This window comes from Procambarus clarkii, chromosome 62, assembly GCF_040958095.1.
Source record: "Procambarus clarkii isolate CNS0578487 chromosome 62, FALCON_Pclarkii_2.0, whole genome shotgun sequence".
Taxonomy (NCBI): Eukaryota; Metazoa; Arthropoda; class Malacostraca; order Decapoda; family Cambaridae; genus Procambarus; species Procambarus clarkii.
Window position 1 is genome coordinate 26968527 of NC_091211.1, and position 23251 is coordinate 26991777.

At 48.0% G+C, this 23251-nt stretch overlaps 1 protein-coding gene across 1 annotated transcript in view; it reads left to right on the forward strand.

Annotated features, from left to right (window-relative positions):
• The first annotated feature begins 4936 nt into the window (after positions 1-4936).
• Positions 4937-23251, forward strand: part of LOC138349784 (rab3 GTPase-activating protein catalytic subunit-like) — a 55625-nt gene continuing 37310 nt past the window's right edge. The window contains exons 1-2 of the mRNA XM_069308411.1: positions 4937-5235; positions 21821-22134. Of these exons, the coding sequence (XP_069164512.1) occupies positions 4965-5235; positions 21821-22134 (585 nt within the window). The 5' untranslated portion in view covers positions 4937-4964. The remainder of the gene's footprint in view (positions 5236-21820; positions 22135-23251) is intronic.

Consider the following 23251-nt stretch of genomic DNA (forward strand, 5'->3'; position numbering starts at 1 on the left):
TCCCTCCGCACCAAATTGAAGGCATTTTTGAAATCTAGCTTGATAAGGGCCTTCTCGTCTGTGATGTTGGCGATGAAGGCTCGAGCTGCATGGGCTGCCGCCTCACACCCTTGTGGAATGCCAAACCCGAGCTGTTTTGGCTTCAGCATGTTAGCCGCTGCATCACTAACTGTTCTTGCAGCTGCCTTTGCGACGAGACGCCGGAGAGAATTGCCCACAGCTATTGGCCTGATCCCTCCATCCTTTTTCTTTAGAGCACAGAGAGATGCTCCAAAAAAGATAGGTCTTATGGACGCTGGTATGTTGCCAGCTAGACATGTGTTGGTGAATCTGGTTAGTTCCACCAAGAGGTTCTTTGCAATGTCACCCAGTGCAGGGTTGAGCATTTGCTTGAGGTGGTTGGGTTTTAGTCCTGTGAACCCACCTGCTGATCCTGTAGGGAAGGACATGGCTGCTTTATGGACCACAGATTCAGCCACCCAGAGAGGTTCTGCTCCGGTAGCCCCCATTTGTACAATGTCGTCCTCACGCGGAGCCCTGGGTGGGTGGTTTCTCCCTTAGGGCTTGAGCTGTTGCGGCATCTCTGTCGGCAATTGAGTCCTCACTGGTGATCAACTCGTATTGCGCCAATAGTGTTTCCTTCTTCTATTTTCTTGGTGACTGATGTTCTGATTTTTGATGTCTCGGATATGCCACTGTTGCTCTTCCTGCAGTGGGTGTTTCTCACGCGAGTGGGAAGGCGCACCTGGTTGTCCTCCCTGGGAAAATCATTTATAGCTTTGATGACTGAGGCAGCTAAGGTTTTGTCTCTCCTTGCAGGAGTGGCTAGACATATGTTGCCAAACATTAGGAGGTTGTGCCATGCTTGGGTCGTTCCAGGAGAGTCGTTGACCTTTCTCAGGAGGGCAGATAATTGGCTGCTGCATGGGGGTGGGCTGCTTTAGGGATGTGTTGCAAGGTTCTGGCCGATGTTGCTTTGATTGCTTCTAATAAATTTTCTGTGGGAATGAAGGTCTGGGAGGTGTTTTGCCTTACGGGCGGTGTGGGCTGTTGATTGGTGTTCTCCCTGGGAGGGCGCTCAGAACCCAAACACCTGACTCCGTTGTTGAATGAATGCGCACATTATTGTCCCTCAACCGGATATAGCATACCCTGTCACACGTCTGACATCTACCGTGTCTATCCCTGCTTGATGGCTCATCTCGGCTTGGAGAAGCCTGGCTATCTGTCGAGAGCTGCGACATGGGCGGGCACTGGGCGGGCGCTGGGCGGGCGCTGGGCGGGAGGGTGGACGGCGGGCTAGAGACTGGAGGGGTGGGCGGCGGTTGGAGGCTGGGGGGATGATCAGCTGGCCGTGGCACCCTACTACTCAGATGAGTGGTAATACATATACCACCTCTATACAAAGTGTGGGTATACACCCACTACACAATATGTGGGTATACATTGGGTGGGTGGGTGGCGTAGACACACATGGGAGCCTCCCGGCTTCTATGGGGCGGGTGGCAGGGTGGCCTCGTGGGTGGGGAGGCGGCGTGGTGGGGTGGGTAGGAGGGGGAAGAGCAGGTACTTCCCGGCCTGGGCGCTGGGTGGGGGGCGGGGGTCAGGGCGACACTAACACTGGTATAATTCCCCCGTATATCACTGCACAATAATGAATGAATCAACACTTGTAATCTGACTCACTGCACGTGTGATGTACTAACCATATGATAGATATGTTGCGCCAATTATCGCTGACAACGTAACTTGTTCAACAAAACTTTCAAAAAAAGAAAAACACAAAACACTATTTGGCACACGCGTAACCCCCCACCTCTCTCTCCTGACCACACAACACCCCTCACTCACCCCCCACCTCCCCTCACTATGGGAGGCCTGCAGGGTCCATCCTGGCCCCTCACACCAGCCTCCATGACTCCACACTGCCAACCCACCTGTTTTGATAAGTTTTGATAAGTTTTCACATAGATGGTACACCGTAGGCCACTTCTGGCCACTCCCACGTCTGCTTGGTGTATTCACGGTGAATATGGTTGAGTCTTGGTACGGTGAGGCCAAGATGTCTCAGGGTAATGGCTGAGAAGGCAGCAGCTCCTCCGCCACACGTCCGTCCCCTAGGCCTCTCCCTCTATATATATATATGTTGTACCTATTGGCCAGAATGCCACTTCTCGGCCTACTATGCAAGGCCCGATTTGCCTAATAAGCCAAGTTTTTCCTGAATTAATATATTTTCTCTAATTTTTTTTTCATGAACTGATAAAGCTACCCATTTCATTATGTATGAGGTCAATTTTTTTTTTATTGGAGTTAAAATTAACGTAGATATATGACCGAATCTAACCAACCCTACCTAACCTAACCTATCTTTGTAGGTTAGGTTAGGTTAGGTAGCCGAAAAAGTTAGGTTAGGTTAGGTTAAGTAAGTTAGGTAGTCAAAAAAACAATTAATTTCTTGAAAACTTGGCCTATTAGGCAAATTGGGCCTTGCATAGTAGGCTGAGAAGTGCGTTTTGGCTACTAGGTACGACATATATAATATATATATATACATATATATATATATATATATATATATATATATATACTATATATATATATATATATATATATATATATAATATATAATAATATAATATAATATAATACATACATATAATATAATATATACAATCGGCTTACGAATGCCCCTCTTTACAAACTTTCTGAGTTACGAGCCCAATTTCTTCATAAAATACGAATCGGTTTAGGAAATGTAGTTTGTGTTGATACACGTATGGCCGACCTAGCGCGTGGTGGTACGACAACCATGCCTCAGTTTACTAGTGCCTCCTGCCTAGTGACAATCTCGCCTGAATTCTTTGTAAAGAATTTTAGTGTTTTTTTCGGATTTTTGGTTATTTGAACATAAAAGTTATTATTATATATCTTGCCATGGGTCCGCAAGAAAGCCAGTGATAAGGTTCAAGCCAAGAAAACACATGTGAGAATGACTATAGATGGTAAACAAGAGATCATTCATAAACATGAAAATTGTAGATTGGTTGAACTAGCTAGGCAGTACAACAAATTTGTCAACGGTATGCATTGTAATTGCTAGAAAAAGGACATTATGAGTGCTAAAGTGGAGAAAGGCATATCAACAGTCACGAAACAAAGAACACAAACACTTGAGGAAGTTGAAAAGTTATTAATTCACCCAGAGTAAGCTGTAGTAGGCTGTTGTTAACCTTTTTAATGACTGTGTGATGTCTCACTTCAGACAAGTGTTCAGGTGTTACAATGTAGGGAAAAAAAACAAGTGTCACTAGACAGGTTTTTAGTGAGAAAATAGAGCAGTGAGCCACAAGCAGGTCCTCGTGGTATGCAGGCAAAACGTGCCAGTGTGTGTACTGTACCTCCAGAGAAGTCATCACTGCCTGATGTTATAATGGAAGGGGGACTCGCCTTCCAAACACTAACACCTCTCCTCCTTTCCCCTCCTCACCATCTTCCATACGCCAACAAGTCATCAATAAAGGTAAGGAATAACTTGTACATACTTTAGTACTAAAGATTTGGGTGAATTAGGTGTAAAATTTAGCTTGAAGTTAATTTTTTGAGTGTGTGGAACGGATTAATTCAGTTTACATTATTTCTTATGGGAAAATTCGCTTCCGTTTACAAATTTTTGGCTTATGAACCGTCACTGGGAATGGATTAAATTCATAAACTGAGGTACCACTGAATATATATAAAATTTAGGCTTGTATCAAGTTTTCCCCCCAAGATTGAACTGCTGACCCTTCCTAGGATGCAGCCTAACTCCTGGGTACCCACTGTTCAGTGCATTAGGTGAAAGGAAATGTGCAAAAATGTGCACCTGGCAATCAAACACAGGATTCCAGGGTGAGAATCAAGAATGAGAGTAATACTGTAGTAATGTACTTAAATTAAAAGTTTTATAAAGTAGGTTGTATAATTTTCTTATCAGCCTACCACTAGTTAATCTTTTCAGATGTCCAAACCAATATGTATTTCTCTTGACCCCACTCTGCTGCCTCTCACCTTCGAGCCAACTCTACTGTCTATATTCCATACACTTCTGCCATTCCACGCTCATGCTATTTTTACAGAGACTGACACTGGGTGGCCTATATGTAATGTCACCTGGTCCATCCCTCAAATGATTACTCTTGTAACATTTGTGCCTTTGATTATTCTTCCTTAAGAATCCAGAATCAGATTATATATTTAAAGTTAAAAAAAAATCTTCAATACTCCAATCTGAACTGAATTAGTTCACAGCCATTAGTTTATAATGAGACAATTAAAAACTTGCCTAATCTGAAAAATCCAAGATAGGAGTGAGAAGATGTGAAATAAGTTTTTAGTGTTGAGACTTCCTTACAATGTTTATACAACAAATAAGCAGTAGAAAATAAACATCAGACAATTCTGAGGCATGTCCACTGTTGGTTTTAGCACTTGATAGCTATTGCTGTGTTTATCTCGATATTAAAATTTATTTTTCTTTCAGTACCTAACCATTTAAAGTTTCACATTTTGTTTATTAGTTTGGATACGGTCACAGTTATCACTATTCATTAACTTATAAACAGAACTAGTAATCTTTGTGTTTTGTATGTAGAGCCCAGGGTAATATGTGGAATTAGGTACATAAGCACTCTTTTTATATGTTAAAGCTAGATAGTTATATCTGTGAAATAATCATACTGCAATGAGCTCAAATCTTCTCTGGATTTATATACTGCACTGTGTTTTCTCATGCAAGATCTATCTAATTAAAACTCGCTAACTGCAACTTAAATATCCAGAAATATGATGAATTATTTTTCTTTAGACATATCTTCAGTAATAAAAGTAAAGATAAGGACAATTATATTTTAATATTAAGAGTATCAAAGTTTAGATATTTGTCTTAAAAACATAATAATTTGTTTCAGAGTTTACTAAGTAATATGAAGAGTAGTGGTGTTGATGGTTTAATATGGCGTTTGGCTGTTGTGTTGAGTCATGTGATCCACTCTCTTGGTGGATTGCCAGCTGCAGCTCATCTCTGGCATGAAGTGGTTTTGGAACTACGATTTCGCTGGGACAATGCAATTTTAGTCCCAGGTATTGGCAGTGGGTCACCTGATCTTGCATCAACATTACTTCACCAAAAGCTTCAAATGCTAAACTGTTGTATAGTTCGAAGAAGGGCAAGGGAGAAGTCCATGTCTAAATCTAGTAAGTGATTATCTGCGATTTATTCAATTTTAAAATTTATTATTGACTTTTGTGTTGGGCTTAACCCCTGGGCTGTTCTTGTGATTAGAGGGTGACATATTTTGGCTGCAATAGGGCGAGGAAGTCTGGCAAAACTGAGGCGTTGACAGAGCAATCGTTGGAAGATGAGGATTCGAACCTGCATCCGAGAGTATCCCAGACGCTGCCTTAATCGACTGAGCTACGACATGGTCAAAAGGAGTTGAAACCAAAGTTCTACTGAACTCACTGGATCCTGCAGCCTCTCCGAGGCACAAACCAGGGTTTTACACAACTTCCCCCATGCACTCAAGCTATGTCAATAGCTATGTTCTTCCTCTTCGCCCTTACTTCATTACACACAGAAATCACAATTGCGTGATGCATCAAATGAACAAATCCACAAGGGCCATGACGAGGATTCGAACCTGCGTCCGAGAACATCCCAGACGCTGCCTTAATCGACTGAGCTGTGTGTAATGAAGTAAGGGCGAAGAGGGAGAATGGCATATTGACATAGCTCGAGTGCATGGGGGGAGTTGTGTAAAACCCTGGTTTGTGCCTCGGAGAGGCTGCGGGATCCAGAAAGTTCAGTAGAACTTTGGTTTCAACTCCTTTTGACAATGACGTAGCTCAGTCGATTAAGGCAGCGTCTGGGATGCTCTCGGACGCAGGTTCGAATCCTCGTCACGGCCCTTGTGGATTTGTGCACTATATTTTCACGTTATATATAAGTATCTACATTTGTGCTCACCATAGGGAACCACTAAGATGATAAAGCGATTCTTGACAATAACAGGTGGCCACACAGAGTCAGCAGATGGAGCTACCTCCCTCCCTCCCTCTCTCCTTCCCTCAGCATTACTGTTCCTACCATACTATGTACAGCTCTAATTATCATAATCCTGCTATTATCAGAATCTTGGTCATTTTTATCAGTCAGGGGTCTTCTATAATACTATCATCGCTAAATAATACGAGTTACATACGTATTTTTATATTTTTTAGGCGATACTGTAGTAACAAGCTGAACAGCAGGGCTGTTAGCTCATGCTGCATGCACCAGCCTCGGTTGCTCACTCAGTACTGATGCTCTCACACCCGGGAATGTTGCCCACGATTTTTTTTAAATGGCGTCTGTTTACAATAGCCTTGAGGAAGCTGATGTGAACCTTGTGTAGCCACGGAACTTTTAAATCTTGTGCGGTACTCCAACACATCAATAGCTGTGGTGTTCAATTCTGTGACAGTTACTCACCACAGCTATTGATGTGTTGCACAGTTTAAGGGTTAAGGGAGTGTTTGTAGTATTATGGTATAGATATCTGTTAAAGCTTGTAGATTGCTTCACCTTGATGACCAAACCACATATCAGAAGATGAAACGACAATGTTTCAGTTAGACCTGGACCATTATCAAGTCTTGTGATAGAAGAGAGGATAGAAGACTATGCTTCAGGCATAGTATGTACTAGCTCTATCTAGAAATCCAACATTATGTTTGTAATTCATTTTCAATGTATGTACCTTTACCTGAATAAACATCTTATATAAGTATGTACTGTACTGTGAAGAGGAAGAGTATGTCGACTGTGTCGGCTGCTTTGTGGAAGTTGTTTGCGCCAATTCTGAAGGAAGCGGTGTACTTTATCTGTTCTTTGCTTCCCGTCTCATGTGCCGGCAGGAGGTGCTCATTTACACTTTGGATTCCGTTTGGGCCCCAGGTTATCTTGAGATGATTTCGGGGCTTTTTAGTGTCCCCACGGCCCGGTCCTCGACCAGGCCTCCACCCCCAGGAAGCAGCCCGTGACAGCTGACTAACACCCAGGTACCTATTTTACTGCTAGGTAACAGGGGCATAGGGTGAAAGAAAATCTGCTCATTGTTTCTCGCCGGTGCCTGGGATCGAACCCGGGACCACAGGATCACAAGTCCAGCGTGCTGTCCACTCGACCGACCGGCTCCCAGGCTCTTAGATTTTCGTCCCCTTTCTGGGGGGAGCCCCGTCGGCTCCCCGGAGCTATCCCAGGCTGATATGCTAATGTCAGACTTTGGCATCAGTCATGTGTATGGAGTTCTTAGGCCTACCGGGGACCACGGCCAGAACCGGGCCCCCTCAGAGAGGCAAGGGGAGCAATGGCCTATAGAAGCCCCTGTAGTTGGAAGCATTCTATGTCTGCCATCGACCGGAACAGGCACCCAGAAAGGTAAGCGCCCCAAAACAAACCCCTATTCTGGTTAAAATTGCTACCTAATACCGAACTAGTGGATAGAACTCCCCAACCGAAAACAAGCAAATTAGTGTGACGTCACACACTGCCGCGCCGCTGTCTGCGCAGCTCCCCCCTCCCCGGGAGGGGGAAGGGGGAGCCCCAGACCCCCCGCGCCGGCTACCCACACCTCAGTTCTTGAGGCTGATGCTATAGGCGATGGTCGTGTGCTCTGGCTCCGGTGTCGCTACTGCACTGTGCTTTGAGTGTGGTGTTAGTTTTGTGGGTGCGAGAGCCAGGAGTTATCTTCAGTACTCGGGCTGCATGCGCCTAGGGCTGCCTTCCCTAGGTGCCCTGTAAGTACTGCCCTTGGGGCTTGGGGCCACCTTCCACAGGCTCCTCGGGGTCTGCCTCTGCTGGTCCGTTTTACCTTTCGGTTTTTCGGCCGCCTGTTGGGCTCTTGGGTGTTCTGTTCTCCCTTGTTACCGGCAGGTAAGAGGCAGTTTGCACTGGTAGGGGCGCAGGGTGCTGCTCAGCTTGTAATTCCCGACATCGCGGCCGGCTCTGTTCCTTGGGGTTCGCTGTCCTCTTGCGGGGTTTTGTTTTTCTTTTTGTTTTTGCCTGGTGGGGGGTTCTGTCATTTTATTCAGTTTGTTTTTGCCCTTCCACTGTTCTCCTCGGTGGCGCCCCCTGCTAGGTCCCCGTGAGTGTACACGTCCCTGGGGTTCAGCTTTAGAAGTTTGCTTGGTAGTTTTGGGCGCCGGTTTGCAGCACCCTGCCTGGGACTACCTGAGCGCGAGTCCTCTTAAAGTAAACGCTCAGGACCCTGGGAATCCCCTAGGGGGCGCGTGGGTCCGATGGATGTGACCCCGGAGTCCCCACTCGCTGTGTGCGAGTTTGAGGGTTGCTCGGTCCCCTTGTCTCAGGGTGACCCTCATTGTTTTTGCCTCTGCCACGCTGCCTGTTGGGTCGGTGATACTTTCGACCCTGAGTCCTGTGAGTGTTGCTGCTTGCTTGTGACTCAATTTACCCAATCCTCTGATGATTCTATTCGGGTACAGGCGGCACGTGCGTTGCAGTCTAGGTTTCGTCTGTTGCAACGCGCTCGGTTGGTTGCTTCCCCGGATGCCCCGGGGCTGCCCCGCTTTGCTTTTCGAGACCCGGACTTGGGGGTGGGGGTCGCTTCGATCCTGGTTCAGTCCGCACCTCCTCGTCCTTCCCCTTCTGTTCGTTCTGGTCCCCCGCCCCTGCTTCCGGCCCCGAAGCGTCTGAGGGTTTCGGGGTCGGAGCAGGGGTTACTTGATCTCGAGACTCGGGCAGCTTCGGGGGTTGCCCCTTCCGGGGGGGCGGCAGAGGCATTCGAGTCTTGTCTCCCGGCCGAAGCTTCAGGGTCTGACCAGTGGGCCCCCCTTCCTCCAGCTTTTCCGGCTGCTCCGTCCTTGTCTTGTGGGGTCGGGGCTTGGGGAGAGGACTCGGCCTCGGTCCTGTGGTGACGGACCTCGAGGCTGGGGAGGGGCTGACTTGGGGGCCTTGGGCCCCGCTGGACCCCGCCTGGGTTTTTCTTCCCACTGAGCGGGGCTTATTGTTACAAGGAGTGGGGTTTTCTTTCCCCCCCTCTGCGTACGAGTTGGATTTGGTGTCGGCCCCTCCCCGGGTACGGTTCCGTGTTCCCCCGGGTACGTCGGTTCCGTCCTTCCGGAGGTTTTCGGCTTATCGCATCCAACCTGGTGTGGTGCGAGCGGCCTTTGCAGCTTACCTCCTGCGTGACCCGGATTATGCCTCGGAAATGGATCCGTCCACGTTCAGGTTTGGGACTTCGTTCCCTTTCTGGCTCCGTTACGAGGTTCCGGAGTCATCCTGGCTAGCAGACTGCCCCTTGTTTGGTCTGGATTCCTGGCATTCCTTCTGTCGTTCCCGCACGCTGGAGTGGCGGGAAGCTTCCACGGTGCTTCAGGTTTTCCTGGGGGGTGACTTGAGTACCTGAATGAGTGCTTGTTTGCCCCTGCCCTTCCCCGCGATGTGGGCGTTATTCAGCTCCATGTGCAGGTTCCCTCCCTTTCGGCGGCGCTCGTGGCGGAGGACTTGCGCGCTCGGGGCCTTTTGTGTTCGGCCTTGCGGTTCTTTTCCCTCCTGGAGCTGTCTTCGGATTGGCTCGTGGAGGATGTGGGGACGCTTGGGTCCGTCCCGGGGTCCGGCACCTTGTCCTCGGCTGCGCGTTCGTCGGCTGCCTTGTTGAAGCTGTTCACGCCGATTTTGCGGGATGCGGTTTCCCTGTTCTATGCTTCCCGTCTCGCGTGTCGGCAGGCGGTGCTGGGTTCCTCCGTGGAATCTGCTTGGGCTCTGGCTCTTAGGCGTTCTTCACCTTTTTGTCCTCTCCTGTTTGGGGAGTCGGCCGTGGCGCAGTTTATTCAGGCTGCGTCGGCGGCTTGTCGTCCGATGTCGGACTTGTTGGTTTTCCGGGGGTCCCGGGGTGGGTCTTCCCGGAAAGGTCGTGCCAGGGCTCGGGGTTCCTCTCGTCGTGGTAGGCCTCTGGTGTCAGGTTTGGGGTTGGCTCCTCCTGCGGACCCTCCCTCGTCTGGTCGGCGCGGTGTTCGCGCTGTGCGGGGTTCTGGGTCTCGTAAGGGTCGCCGGCCCTTTCGCGGTTTGCCCCTTTGACGGGGCGATGGGGGGGCGGCTTGCGCTGTTCGCCCGCGCCTGGTCCCACGATTCGTGGGCCTTTCGGGTCGTGTCTCGCGGCCTGCGGTGGCGTTGGGTGGCCCCTCCCCCCTTTGGGGGGTCGGGGCTGGCGGGGCAGGCTTCTTCCCCTGCGCTCTGTCGAGTCGTCTTGGAGTGGGTACGCTTGGGCGTCGTCGAAACGACGTCGTCCCTCAGATGGGTTTCCCGTCTGTTTCCGGTTCCGAAACGGGACTGCGCGGACCTGCGGTTCATTCTGGTCTTGTCCCGTCTGAACCCCTGGGTTCATTGCCCTCCTTTCGGATGACTACGCTGTCTCAGGTTCGGCTCCTCTTGGAGCCGGGTGCTTGGATGGTGTCCCTGGACCTCCGGGACGCTTATTGGCATGTCCCGATTCATCCGCGGTTCAGGGACTGGCTCGGTTTTGTAGTGGGGCGTCTGAGTTACCGCTTTCGTTGTCTCCCGTTCGGGTTGAACCTGGCACCTCGCGTGTTCACACGCCTTACACGGGTTGTGGTGGCTCGTTTGCGTCTCCTAGGTGTTCGGGTGTTGGCCTACCTCGACGACTGGCTGGTTTGGGCTCCCAGCCAGTCAGCTTGCTTGCTAGCCAGGGATTTGGTTCTTTCCCAGCTCGCCGGGTTCGGGTTCTTGGTGAACTGGAGGAAGTCCCATCTGGTTCCCTCTCAGGTTCGGACTTGGCTGGGTCTCGTGTGGGACTCTCGGACCGCCTCCTTGTCTCTCCCTCGGAGTCTCTCCTGCGGCTGCGGTCCCGCCTTCGTCTGTTTCTGGAGGGCCCTCGGGTCACCCGGCGGTTGCTCGAGGGGCTGTGCGGGAGCCTGAACTTCGCGATGGTGGTCTACCCGCCGGGTCGGGTTTGGCTTCGACGGCTGTTCTGGTTCCTTCGGGGTTCCCCTTCCGCCTCTCTCGCGATCGCAGAGTTCGACCCCCGGGGGACTTGCGTCGGTTGCTGCGTCACCGGCTTCCTCTTCGGGTTTTTCGGGGTTCAGTGCCTTGGCGCCTACCCGAGCCCTCGCTCGATGTGTACACGGATGCGTCGTCTCTCGGCTGGGGTTTTGTGACCAGTGCTCACCAGGCCGGCCAGGGGCGTTGGGATCCGTCCTTCCGTCGAGCTCACAGTACGGTGCGGGAGTTCGCGGCAGTGTGGTTTGCTCTGGGGAGGATTCGGGTGGCCCGCGGATCGACGATTCGGCTCCATTCGGACTGCTCTCCGGTGGTTCATTGCCTGAACCGCGGGGGTTCGATGCGGTCCTTGTCTCTTTGGGGTTGGTCGCTTCGGGTGACTCGTCTGCTGAGTTCTCGGGGTTTGGCTCTCCTGGCGGTTCACGTACGGGGCGTGTCCAACGTCTTGGCCGACGCCCTGTCTCGCTTCGTTCCCCTCTCCACGGAGTGGACGGTCGACGACGAGTCCTTCCGTTGGCTTTGCCAGACGTTCGGGCGCCCCGAGGTGGACCTCTTCGCGTCGGCGTGGTCGCGGCGTCTTCCCGTTTATGCGGCGCCCTTCCCCGATTGCGAGGCCGTCGGGGTCGATGCCTTTCGGCTCGACTGGTCGAGGTGGGGGTTCCTGTACCTCTTTCCCCCAGTTCGGCTGTTGCTCCAGGTCCTGACTCGCTTAGAGACTTACCAGGGGAGAGTTGTCCTTCTGGCCCCTTGGTGGCCGGCCCAGCCTTGGTTTCAGGCGCTGGTTGCTCGGTGTCCGAACCCGAGGGTTTTCCCGCGGCTCCGCCTCTTTCAGCAGATCGGGCCGGTACGTCACGTAGCTGGTTCGATCTTCTCCTCGAGTCTTCGCGTATGGTTTTTTTGACTCGAGTCTATCATCATCTCTATGGTGATCAGGTGGCCTCCTTGTTGGTGTCCCACCTGAGGGCTTCTTCTCGGCGGCAGTATGAAGTTTCCTGGCGGTCCTTCCGTTTCTTTTTGCGTCTTCGTCGTGTTAGCTCCTTGTCTGTTCGGGTGGTCTTGTCCTTCCTCTCGTGGTTGTTTCAGGACCGTCATCTTATGCCTAACACTGTCGCTTCGTATCGTGCGGCGCTGGCGGAGCCGCTTCAGCTTGCTTTCGGTATCGATGTTACGTCTGCGCCGTTTCGCAAGCTGTCTCGTGCATTGTTTCACCTCCGGCCTGCTCATGCGTCGCCTGAGCCGTCCTGGTCTTTGGACAGAGTGCTCGCTTTCCTTTCATCTCCTCGTTTCGTTGTGGCCCCTTCGGTCCAGGATTGTTTTTCCAAGGCACTTTTCTTGTTGGCTTTGGCCTCTGGGGGTCGGGTAGGGGAGCTTCATGCTCTCCTCCGGCGCAGGGGTTTCTGCTCTTTTGGTCGTGGTGATAGTTTTGTTCGTTTGCAGCCGTCTCCTTCTTTTCTGGCGAAGAATGAGACTGCTGCGTTCCGGAGGGGTCCATGGGTGGTTGATGCTTGGTTGGTCAGGCCGGGGGTGCATCATGTTTTGTGTCCGGTTGCGGCGCTTCGCCGTTATTTGCGCGCCACAGCTTCTGTGTCCGGGGACGCGCTGTGGGTTGATCCGGTTTCCCTTCTTCCCTGTTCGCGGGTTCGGGTCTCTCAGGTCGTCCGCAGGGTTATTAGGTCTAGCCAGCCTGCGGTCTATCCCCGTGCCCATGACGTTCGTAAGTTCGCGGCTCTTGCTGCCGTCTTTGGGAATATGTCTTGGTCTGATATTCGGGCGCGGGGATTTTGGCGGTCGAACAGGGTCCTGGCTGCTCGTTACCTTGTGAATGTCCCTGGCCCTCGTCGGGCCTGTGTTGCTTTGGGTCGGCGGTTGCAGCCAGTTGTCTCGGCTTCGAGTTGAGGGGTGAGCGACGACCGCCTCCCGGGTAAGTCCCTCTTTTTCTGTCTGTGGGTAGTTAGCTCCGGGGAGCCGACGGGGCTCCCCCCAGAAAACCAGCGTTGAATGTAATGAAACGCCATTTTCTGGGTGAGTCCCGGAGGCTCCCCGGCATCCCTCCCTCCCTCCGGTCGGCGGTTTTTCGCGTTTTTGACATCCAGCCTCAAGAACTGAGGTGTGGGTAGCCGGCGCGGGGGGTCTGGGGCTCCCCCTTCCCCCTCCGGGGAGGGGGGAGCTGCGCAGACAGCGGCGCGGCAGTGTGTGACGTCACACTAATTTGCTTGTTTTCGGTTGGGGAGTTCTATCCACTAGTTCGGTATTAGGTAGCAATTTTAACCAGAATAGGGGTTTGTTTTGGGGCGCTTACCTTTCTGGGTGCCTGTTCCGGTCGATGGCAGACATAGAATGCTTCCAACTACACAGGGGCTTCTATAGGCCATTGCTCCCTTGCCTCTCTGAGGGGGCCCGGTTCTGGCCGTGGTCCCCGGTAGGCCTAAGAACTCCATACACATGACTGATGCCAAAGTCTGACATTAGCATATCAGCCTGGGATAGCTCCGGGGAGCCTCCGGGACTCACCCAGAAAATGGCGTTTCATTACATTCAACGCTGGTTTTTGTTCGTTGTTGTTTGCAGAGTCTGCCATGGTGCATTTTCTGCAGGCGGCTTCGTCTACTTGCCAGCCTATGTCGGACTTGTTGGTTCTCTGGGGAAACCGTGGTGGTACTGCCTGGAAGGGTCGTTCATGGGCTTGTGGTTCCTTCGGTTGTCGTAAGCCAGTAGTGCCAGGTTCAAGGCTGGCCTCTCCTGCTCAGCCATTGGCATCGAGTCGGCGCATTGGTCGCTCTGAGCCTAGGTCGGGCTCTCGTTAGGTTCATCGACCCTTTTGCAGTTCGACCCGTTGATGGGGGGAAGGCTTGCGCTGTTTGCTCTCACTGGTCCCACGATTTGTGGGCATTTCAGGTAGTTTCCTCCAGCTTGTGGTAGTGTTGGGTGACTCCTCCTCCTTCGGGGGATCAGGGCTGCAGGCCAAGCCTCTTCCACTGCATCCTGTTGGGTCATCCTGGACTGGGTTTGCTTGGGTGTGGTCAAAATGACAGTGTCCCTCAGGTGGATTTCCAGTCTGTTTCCAATTACCAAAAGGGGCTGTGTGGACCTGTGGTTCATTCTGGATTTGTCCCGTCTGAACCCGTGGGTCTCTTACCTCTACATTTGGATGACCACTCTGTCCCAGGTCTGGCTGCTTTAGGAGTCGGGCGCTTGGTGTCCCTGGACCTCCGGGATGCGTATTGGCACGTCTCAATTAATCATCTCCATTCAATATTCATTAAGAAATGTAAAGTACCAGTAGTGCGAGCGCTCAGCATAATATAGAGAAAGAGCCTGGATACAGGGGAGATACCAGCTGCACTTAAATCAGCAGATACAGCTAAGCTGCACAAGGGGGGTAGTAAAGCCTTGGCAGAAAACTATAGACCAGTTGCACTAACATCTCTCATAATAAAAGTTTTTGAAAGAGTGATTAGGAATTGGGAAAACAACCCAATACAACATGGATTTAGAGCAGGAAGATCCTGTCTGTCAGTTACTCAACCACTATTACAAAATCACAGAAGCTCTAGAAGAAAAGCAAAATGCAGATGTTGTATACACAGACTTTGCAAAGGCATTCGACAAATGTGACCATGGAGTGATGGCACACAAAATGAGGTCAATGGGAATAACTGGTAAAGTAGGACCCTGGATACTCAATTTCCTGTCGAACAGAACACAAAGAGTAAGTCAATCAAATAAAATAGAGCCCAAGCGCAGTTAAAAGCTCACTGCTTTTCAAACTCCCACAAGTCAAGCCTCAGGCCGGGCTTGGGGAGTAGAAGAACTCTCAGAACCCCATCAAGCAGGTATCCAGGGTTTGGCGACTGGCTCGGTTTTGTTGTGGGGCAACAGGCTTGCCACTTTTGTACCTTCCATTCGGCTTCAATCTAGTACCTTGTGTGTTCACACGCCTTACCCAGGTCATGGTGATCTGTGATCTGTTAGGTGTTCGGGTTCTGGCTTACCTCGACGACTGGCTGGTGTGGGCTTCCAGCTGGTCCACGTGTTCCCTTGTCAGGGATTTGGTTTTTTCCAGCTCACCGGTTTTGGGTTCTTGGTGAACTGGAGGAAGTCCCACTTGGTTCCCTTTCAGATTCGGACTTGGCTGGATCTTGTGTACTCGCCTATTTGTGCTTGTGGGGGTTGAGCTCTGGCTCTTTGGTCCCGCCTCTCAACTGTCAATCAACTGGTATGGCACAATCAACTTGTGTGGGACTCGGGACTCTCAAACCGCTAACTTGTTTCTCCCTCTGGTGACGTTGCAGCGGCTGCAGTCCTGCCTTCGGCTGTTTTTGGAGGCACCCAGATCACTCGTCGGTTGTTCGAGCAACTTTGTGGGAGTCTGAACTTCGTCATGCTGGTCTACCTGTTGGGTCAGATCTGGTTTCGGCAGCTGTTCTGACTCCTTTGGGGGATATCCCTTCCGCCACTCTCGTGATCGCTGGGTTCGGACCCCAGAAGCCTTGTGTCGGTTCTTGCATTGCCGGCTTCTTCAGGTTTTTTTGGGGGGTTCAGTGCCATGTCATCTATCTGAGCCCTCACTCGATGTGTTCACGGATGTGGCATTTCCTGGCTGGGGCTTTGTGACCAGTGATTACCAGGGTCGGTGGGGTCCGTTTATCTATCGGGCTCACAACACGGTGCAGGAGTTCGTTGGTATATGCGTCACCCTTCTCCGACTGCGAGGCCATCAGGGTCAATACCTTTCGCCTGGACTGGTCGGGGTGGGGTTTCCTGTACCTCTACTCCCCCAACCCCTCGGTTCAGTTGTTGCTCCAGATCCTGGCTCGCTTGGAGACTTAACAGGGGAGAGTAGTCCTGTTGGCCCCTTGGTGGCTGACCCTGCCTTGGTTTCAGACGCTTGCTCGGTGTCCGAACCCAGAGGTCTTCCCACGGTTCTGCCTCTTTCAGTAGATCAGTCCGGTCTGGCACGTGGCTGGTTTGATCTTCTCCTCCGATCTTCTCGTCCGGTCTTTTTGACGCGAGTTTATCACCACTTGTGTGGTGATCAGGTGGCTTCATTGTGGATGTCACACCTGCGGGTTTCGTCTGTATGCCAATATGAAGTTTCCCGGCTTTTCTTTCGGCACATTTTGTCTCTTCATAGATTGTCTTCGATTTCTGATCGGGTTGTTTGTCCTTCCTCCCTCTTGGTTGTTTTAGTACCATCATCATATGCCGAATACTGTCACCTTGTATCGCGTGATGCTGGCGGAGCCGCTTTAGCGTACGTTCGGGGTGGATGTCACTTCTGCTCTGCTTCATAAGCTTTATATGCATTTTTCCACCTCTGGCCTGCTCGTGCACTGTCTGAGCCGACCTGGTCTTGGGACTGGGTGCTCTCCTTTCTTTCTTCACCTCAGTTTGTGGTGGTCCCTTCAGTCAGTGATTGTTTCCAGAACGCCTTGGTTTTGTTGGCTTTGTCTTCTGGGGGTTGGGTTGGGGAGCTTCATGGTTTCCTTCGGTGCAGAGGCTTCTGCTCTTTTGGTCTAGGTGGAAGTTTTGTTCATCTGCAGCCGTCTCCTTTTCTGGCAAAGAATGAGATGGAGGGCTTCCGGAGGGGTCCGTGGGTTATTGATGCTTGGTTGGTCAGGGCGGGGGTGCATCGTGTGCTGTGTCCGGTTGCGGCTTTATGCCGTTACCTGCATGCCTTGGCGTTTGTGTCCGAGGATGCATTGGGGTTGCTCCAGTATCCCTAATTCCCTGTTCCAGGGCTTGGGTCTCTCAGGTCATCCACAGAGTTAAGTCTAGCCAGCTTCTGGTCTACCCTCGCACCCATGATGTTCGAGAGTTTGCGACTTTGGCCGCTGTATTTGGAAACATGTCTTGAGCTGACATTCCGGTGCGGGTGTTTTGAAGGACGAACAGGGTTCTAACTGTCCTATATCTTGTTAATGCGGGGGGCCCTCAGCAATCTTGTCATCTTGGGTTGGCAGTTGCAGCCAGTTGTCTCGTCTGAGTCATGGGTCGTGCGGTGTAGGCCCCTCCTTGGTAAGTCTCTCTTTTTCCTGCTCTTTGGATAGCTAGCTCCACGTAACCAATGGGGCTTCCCACAGAAAGCCAGTGTTGAATGTAATGAAATGCCATTTTCTGGGTAGAGCCCCGGAGGCTCCCTAGCACCCTCCTTCCCTCTGTTCGGCAGTTTTTGTTACATTTAGTCGGTCTACGAACTGATGATCCGGCAGCTGGGGCCCCCTCCTCCCCCCCCTCCTCATGGGGTGGGGGTAGCGAACGAGCGGCGCATGGTGTGATGACATGTTGCTTGTTTTCTTGTTTGCCTTCAGGGGAAGTTTCTAGCCTCTGTTCGGTCTCGGGTTACAATTTTCCTACCAGTTGGGGTCTGTTTTGGGGCGCCTATCTTTCTGGGTGTCAAACCCCGGTCAATGGCGGACATGAAAACTTTATACAAGGGAGTTTCATAGGCCATTGCTCCCTGCACCTTTCTGAGGGGACCATTTTCTGGCTAGTGGTCCCCTAGTAGGCATGACAATTCCATATGACTGAAGTCCCATACTAATAATAGCTAATATCAGTCCAATAGCTCCAGGGAGCCTCCGGGGCTCTACCCAGAAAATGGCGTTTCATTACATTCAATGCTGTTTTTTTTGTTAGGTAAAAGGTAATTCTTATTATGGCTCCAATCACATTGTTAATGTTTTTCATAGATGGGTGCAACATTATAAGCAATAGTAAGGGACCTTGGGAAAGCCAGTGAGCCTATTTAAAACCAAATTCTATGGTTAATTTTAAATTTTGAGATTCCCAGTTTTCATTCATTGTGTTCTTTTTCCCTTGAAAATGAGGTTTCAAGGCTTGGGCATGATAAATCTGCTAGATGTAGTGAAATCTCTTTACACACAGGTTCTCTTGGAAGTTGTCCTTCATATGACAGGATAAAATTAAAATTTTGCTTGGTAAAATCAGCCCATAGAGCATGGACTGATTTCAGTATGGTTCCAATCACGTTTTTTATTTTTGTAGATGGACTCAACATTTTAAGAAACAGTTGGAGCCTTGTAAAGCTATTGAATATATAAAGTCAAATTTTGTTTTTCAGTTTGGGTTGGCAAGGTTTTAGTTTAACACTTTCGCTTCTGGATAACATCATTGTCGTCCTAAAATCAACACTAGTACAGTAGTTCGCAAGAGGACGACAATGCCGTCCAAAATCCAAATATTTGTTAAAATTCCATTTGTTGTCTGATTATTGTGAAATTTGTTTTAAAATGCTCGCCAACGTCTTCCTGTTCTCTCTATACCCATGTGCCATCATTACACTGCCACGTAGGTAGCCACCAACCCAGCTAGATGTAGGTGGGTGGCCACCCACCCACCCTACCCTCGAATCGAAACGTGTGCCCATTCTGGTTGTTTTACCTCGGGTACTTTTTGTTACTGCCTTTATAAACACAAAACAAACAAAAAAAAAATGAATGATATAGTGTAACAAATAATGTCGGTAATGAATAACTACTGTAAACAAAAGCCAGTTTTTCTTGCATGTCGATGTACTTTATCTCATTTCATTGGTAACAATGAATTTCTATTTGACCTTGTATGCATATATCTCTTTAGAGCATTTTATTGCAAACATTATGGAACCAAAATGAATGACGTAGCATGAAAATTGAGGTGAGAAAACTGTAAAGAGTATAAACATTGGAGTGTGGTTGTCTGCTCACAGGCAACGCACAGCCTACCTTGCATTGCACTGCAGGTGGCCCGCTAGTGCAGCCAAAGTGTTAATCAGGTATAGCCCTGCAATTTTTGGAAAAAGAGTTTTGAAGCTGGGAACATGAGAAATCTAGATGCTGTTATTTTTTTTTGCAGACTTCTTCATTTGGTAGTTGTCTGTTAAAGGATGAAAATAAAATTTTGTTAAGTGAAATTAGCCCATAGAGTGTGGGAAATGCACCCTGGAGGCATCTCTGGGTGCAATGAATCACTCATTTCAGTGAATTGGGTTTGGTCCAATACATTGAATCTAGGTTCTACTGTATTGTATTATTGTTAAGGTAACTCAAATTTTAGTAAAATGTTCTGAACCAATTAAATGGAGAATCCAAACCCAGAAGAATTTAAAAAAAAATGTGGACTACTCATTTTTTGAGCAAAAACTTACAGAAGCAACATAGGAAAACTATACAGTGGTACCTTGGTTTACAACTGCCCTAGATTACGATTTTCCTGAGGGTAGCCCCTTTGGGTCCTCGGAGCTATTCAGGCTGATATGGACATTATTATACTTTCGCTTCTTCTACAGCTCTTTCTGACCTAATGTTATTTCCTTTTTTTTGCAACCAAAAATTATCAGGGATTTACTCCGATCAACTGAGTTTTGCACTAACTTCGGATTAGATGCCAATTCCTTTCTCACTTCCAGCCTAATGTTTGTTTTATCTTGGTTGCTGCAGTGTTTGGCTTCCTTTACAGCTTCTTCAATTTTTTCCTTCTCCTTGGCCACTTGTGCATAAGTGAGTTGCATATCTTTCTTGCACTGTTCTATTCCCTGTGTAACTTCCTCCATCTGTGCTGACAAAAGCTGTTTCTCCTGTTTAATTTCCTTACCTAACCTATTGTAGTCATTTATGTTTAAATTTACTTTAACTTCTTCCAAAGTTATTTTTAAGAGTTTATTTTCTTCTTCCATGGCTTTGCAATTTGTTTCCAATTGATTCTTATCCTTGCGCAAGTCATTCACTAAACCCTCAAGACATAAAACTTTGCTATTCAAATGGTCATTACTTTCTACCAATTTACTAATTATTTCTACATGAGAGTTCACTATAGTATCTAATTTTACCAACTTGTTGTGTAGACTGCTTATATCAATGCTTTCTTCATTGAATCCAGCAAAATCAAGCTCTGTTATGTTTTTCCTCTTGCCGGCGGCCATCTTGAATGTTCTTCTCTGCACTGGAAACACTAGGGCAACTTTTTCTCATCCAATTTTTCACTTCCCTTAGCACATTCCTGTTATTTCAACTATTTTTCAAAAGCACTATACCTTTATGTTCTCTGGGACACCACTCACTATCATCAACCTGTACTACAATACTTAGGATTGTTGAAATATGCTGGAGCTCCTCTGATGCAAGTGTTGTCCCTAGGGGTGTCACCTTTTGAATCCATCAGTCATCAATTGAATCAGTGACAGACATAAAATGCTCCAAATTACATGTGCAATTCTATAGGCCATTGTTCCTCGTGCCTCTCTGAGGGGCCAGGTTCTGGCTCGTGATTCCCGGTAGGCCTATGAATATGAACTCCATTCACACTGATGCCAAAGTCTAATAATATCCATATCAGCCTGGATAGCTCTGGGGAGCCTACGGGTCTCGCCCAGAAAATGGCATTTCATTACATTCAACGCAGGTTTTTTGGTTTACAACGTCAAATTCTTTGTAAAATTTGAATTGGTGTATGATGTTTGCCTTGGAACACGATTTTGCCTTGGAACACGATTTGTCTGTTGATACTTGTATGGGTCGAGCAAGCATGTGGTTCTGCTGGGTGCGGCGCAGGCGAGGCACGCTTGGTGTACTAATGACAACCGCACTTTAATTCTTTGTAAAGAATTTCATTGTTTTTCTACATTTTTGGTTTCTGAACATAAAAGTTTTTATTACATATAATGCCATGGGTCTCAAGTCAGTGGTAAAGTTCAACCTAAGAAAATAGTTGAGGATGACGATAGAGGATAAACAAGACATGATATATCACTACAAACAAATATTAAGACGTAGGGAAAAACAAGTAACTATAGACGGGTTTTTAGTGAGACAAACAAGCAGTAAGCCACAACCAGGTCCTAGTGGTATGCCTGCAAAATGTAGGAGAGAGTGTATCCCAGAAATAGCATCAGTGCCGGATGTTATAATGAATGGGAACTCCCTTCCAAATACTAACACCTCTCTCTTCCTCTCCCCCTCCTCACCGTCTTCCTTACGCCATGAAGAGTCCTCAATAAAGGTAAAGTACCTGTACAGTACTGTATAGCAAAAATCTATAAGTAGTATTCTGTATAAAATGTATTTTCAAGTTAAGATTTTTGGGTGTGTAGAACAGATTAATTAAATTTACATTATTTCTTATGGGAAAATGTGTTTTGGTTTACGATTTTTTGCTGTACGACATGTCTCTAGGAATGGATTAAAATCGTAAACAAAGGTACCACTGTATTAGCCTTAGTGCTGGCCAGAGGGAGACACAAGTAAATAATATTGAAATAAAGAACATATTAGGGAACAGTGATTTTAAGGAAATTTGCAGTTAGCCTAGCATGGAAAAGTTGCATAAGAAAAATTGCTATTCGAGTACCAAATTTTTGTAAAGCAAATTACAAGAAATTGAGGAGTTGCGCGAGTAGACTGGAGAGAACCGAATATGACGGGTCATCCTCTCCTAGGAATGCAACATTACTCCAGTGACGGATTACATCACACTGGATTACATTGTAGATGTACAGTATAATATAACTTCTTTAAAAGTATTTTAATTGCATCTTTGGAATGTATATATATTCATATACTGTACAGTATATTAATATATATTAATGACATCAAACAATAATGACCAAAGATGGTTGCAGTGAAGAAGGCAGAATAATTTTTCAATGCATGTTGACAATTTAATGAGAAAAGCACTGAACAGAAAAGTTGATAATGGTAAGGCTTCATTTCACCTGTCATGAGAAAGGATAAAGATTAAAAGTAATTTTGAACTTAATATTTTTAGATAATGATGAGGTAGATGATGAAGATGAATTCTATGAATGTGAAGAAGAAATGGAGGAAGAAGAGAAGTCCAATGGTAGCCGTCCATCCTGGGACAAGCCAGAAGGTCGCTTAAAGCGCTGTGGAAAATTGAGGCTTATTAAAACAAATGAGCAGTTATTCATTCCATATACCCAAGAACCAGCACCAATGACAGAAGACCGGCTTGAAGAACATGCAGATGTGTTACTACGCTTGGGAACAGATACTGTGGGATCCCAACTTCGTGCACGAATGATGTCTGCTTCTTTGCTTTCAGATATGGAGTCCTTCAAGGTAAAAATATTTATTTTTAATATTTTGTATATTCTAATAATATTTTGAAAACTTGGAATATGTCAAGTATTGAAATATGACACTGTTCTAAGTGTAATTTGCAGTTGTAAATACTGTTGGGCATGTACTAACATTAATTTTTTGGTTTACTATATAATCTAAATTTTAATTAGCTTTTATAGATGCATACTGAATAATACAAATTGGGTAATTTTATATTTTATATGAATTTTATACTTTTAACTAAATTGTAATGCATTTAATTTCCAACTTTTAGCATATGGTCTCACTCAGTAGACTTTTGAATCTAATGTTATGAACAGTCGGATTTCCAAATTCAGCAAGATTTGTGAGACTGTCTTCTTGTATTTGACAATTTAATAAACACACTGTTCATTGGATCCCATCTATAGATATCTATATACTGTATATATATAATACACATACATACATACATTCATACATATACATACATACATACATACATACATACATACATACATACATACATACATACACAAGAGTTGTTACATTCTTGTACAGTCACTAGTACGTGTAGCATTTCGGGCAAGTCCTGAATCCTATGTTCCTGGAATATGACACCGCAAAATCATTTAACAACCAGGTACCCATTTTACTGTTGGGTAAATAGAGGCTACAGTTAACCCTCAAACCGCTAGGGGCCCAAATGGAATTCACACCCACAGGCGCAACAAAAAAAAAAAATTCCAAAAAATTCTTTCGTCTTATAGAAGTGTTCATTTCTGGGGGGAGCCCCGTCGGCTCCCCGGAGCTATCCCAGGCTGATATGCTAATGTCAGACTTTGGCATCAGTCATGTGTATGGAGTTCTTAGGCCTACCGGGGACCACGGCCAGAACCGGGCCCCTTCAGAGAGGCAAGGGGAGCAATGGCCTATAGAAGCCCCCGTGTAGTTGGAAGCATTCTATGTCTGCCATCGACCGGAACAGGCACCCAGAAAGGTAAGCGCCCCAAAACAAACCCCTATTCTGGTTAAAATTGCTACCTAAAACCGAACTAGTGGATAGAACTCCCCAACCGAAAACAAGCAAACTAGTGTGACGTCACACACTGCCGCGCCGCTGTCTGCGCAGCTC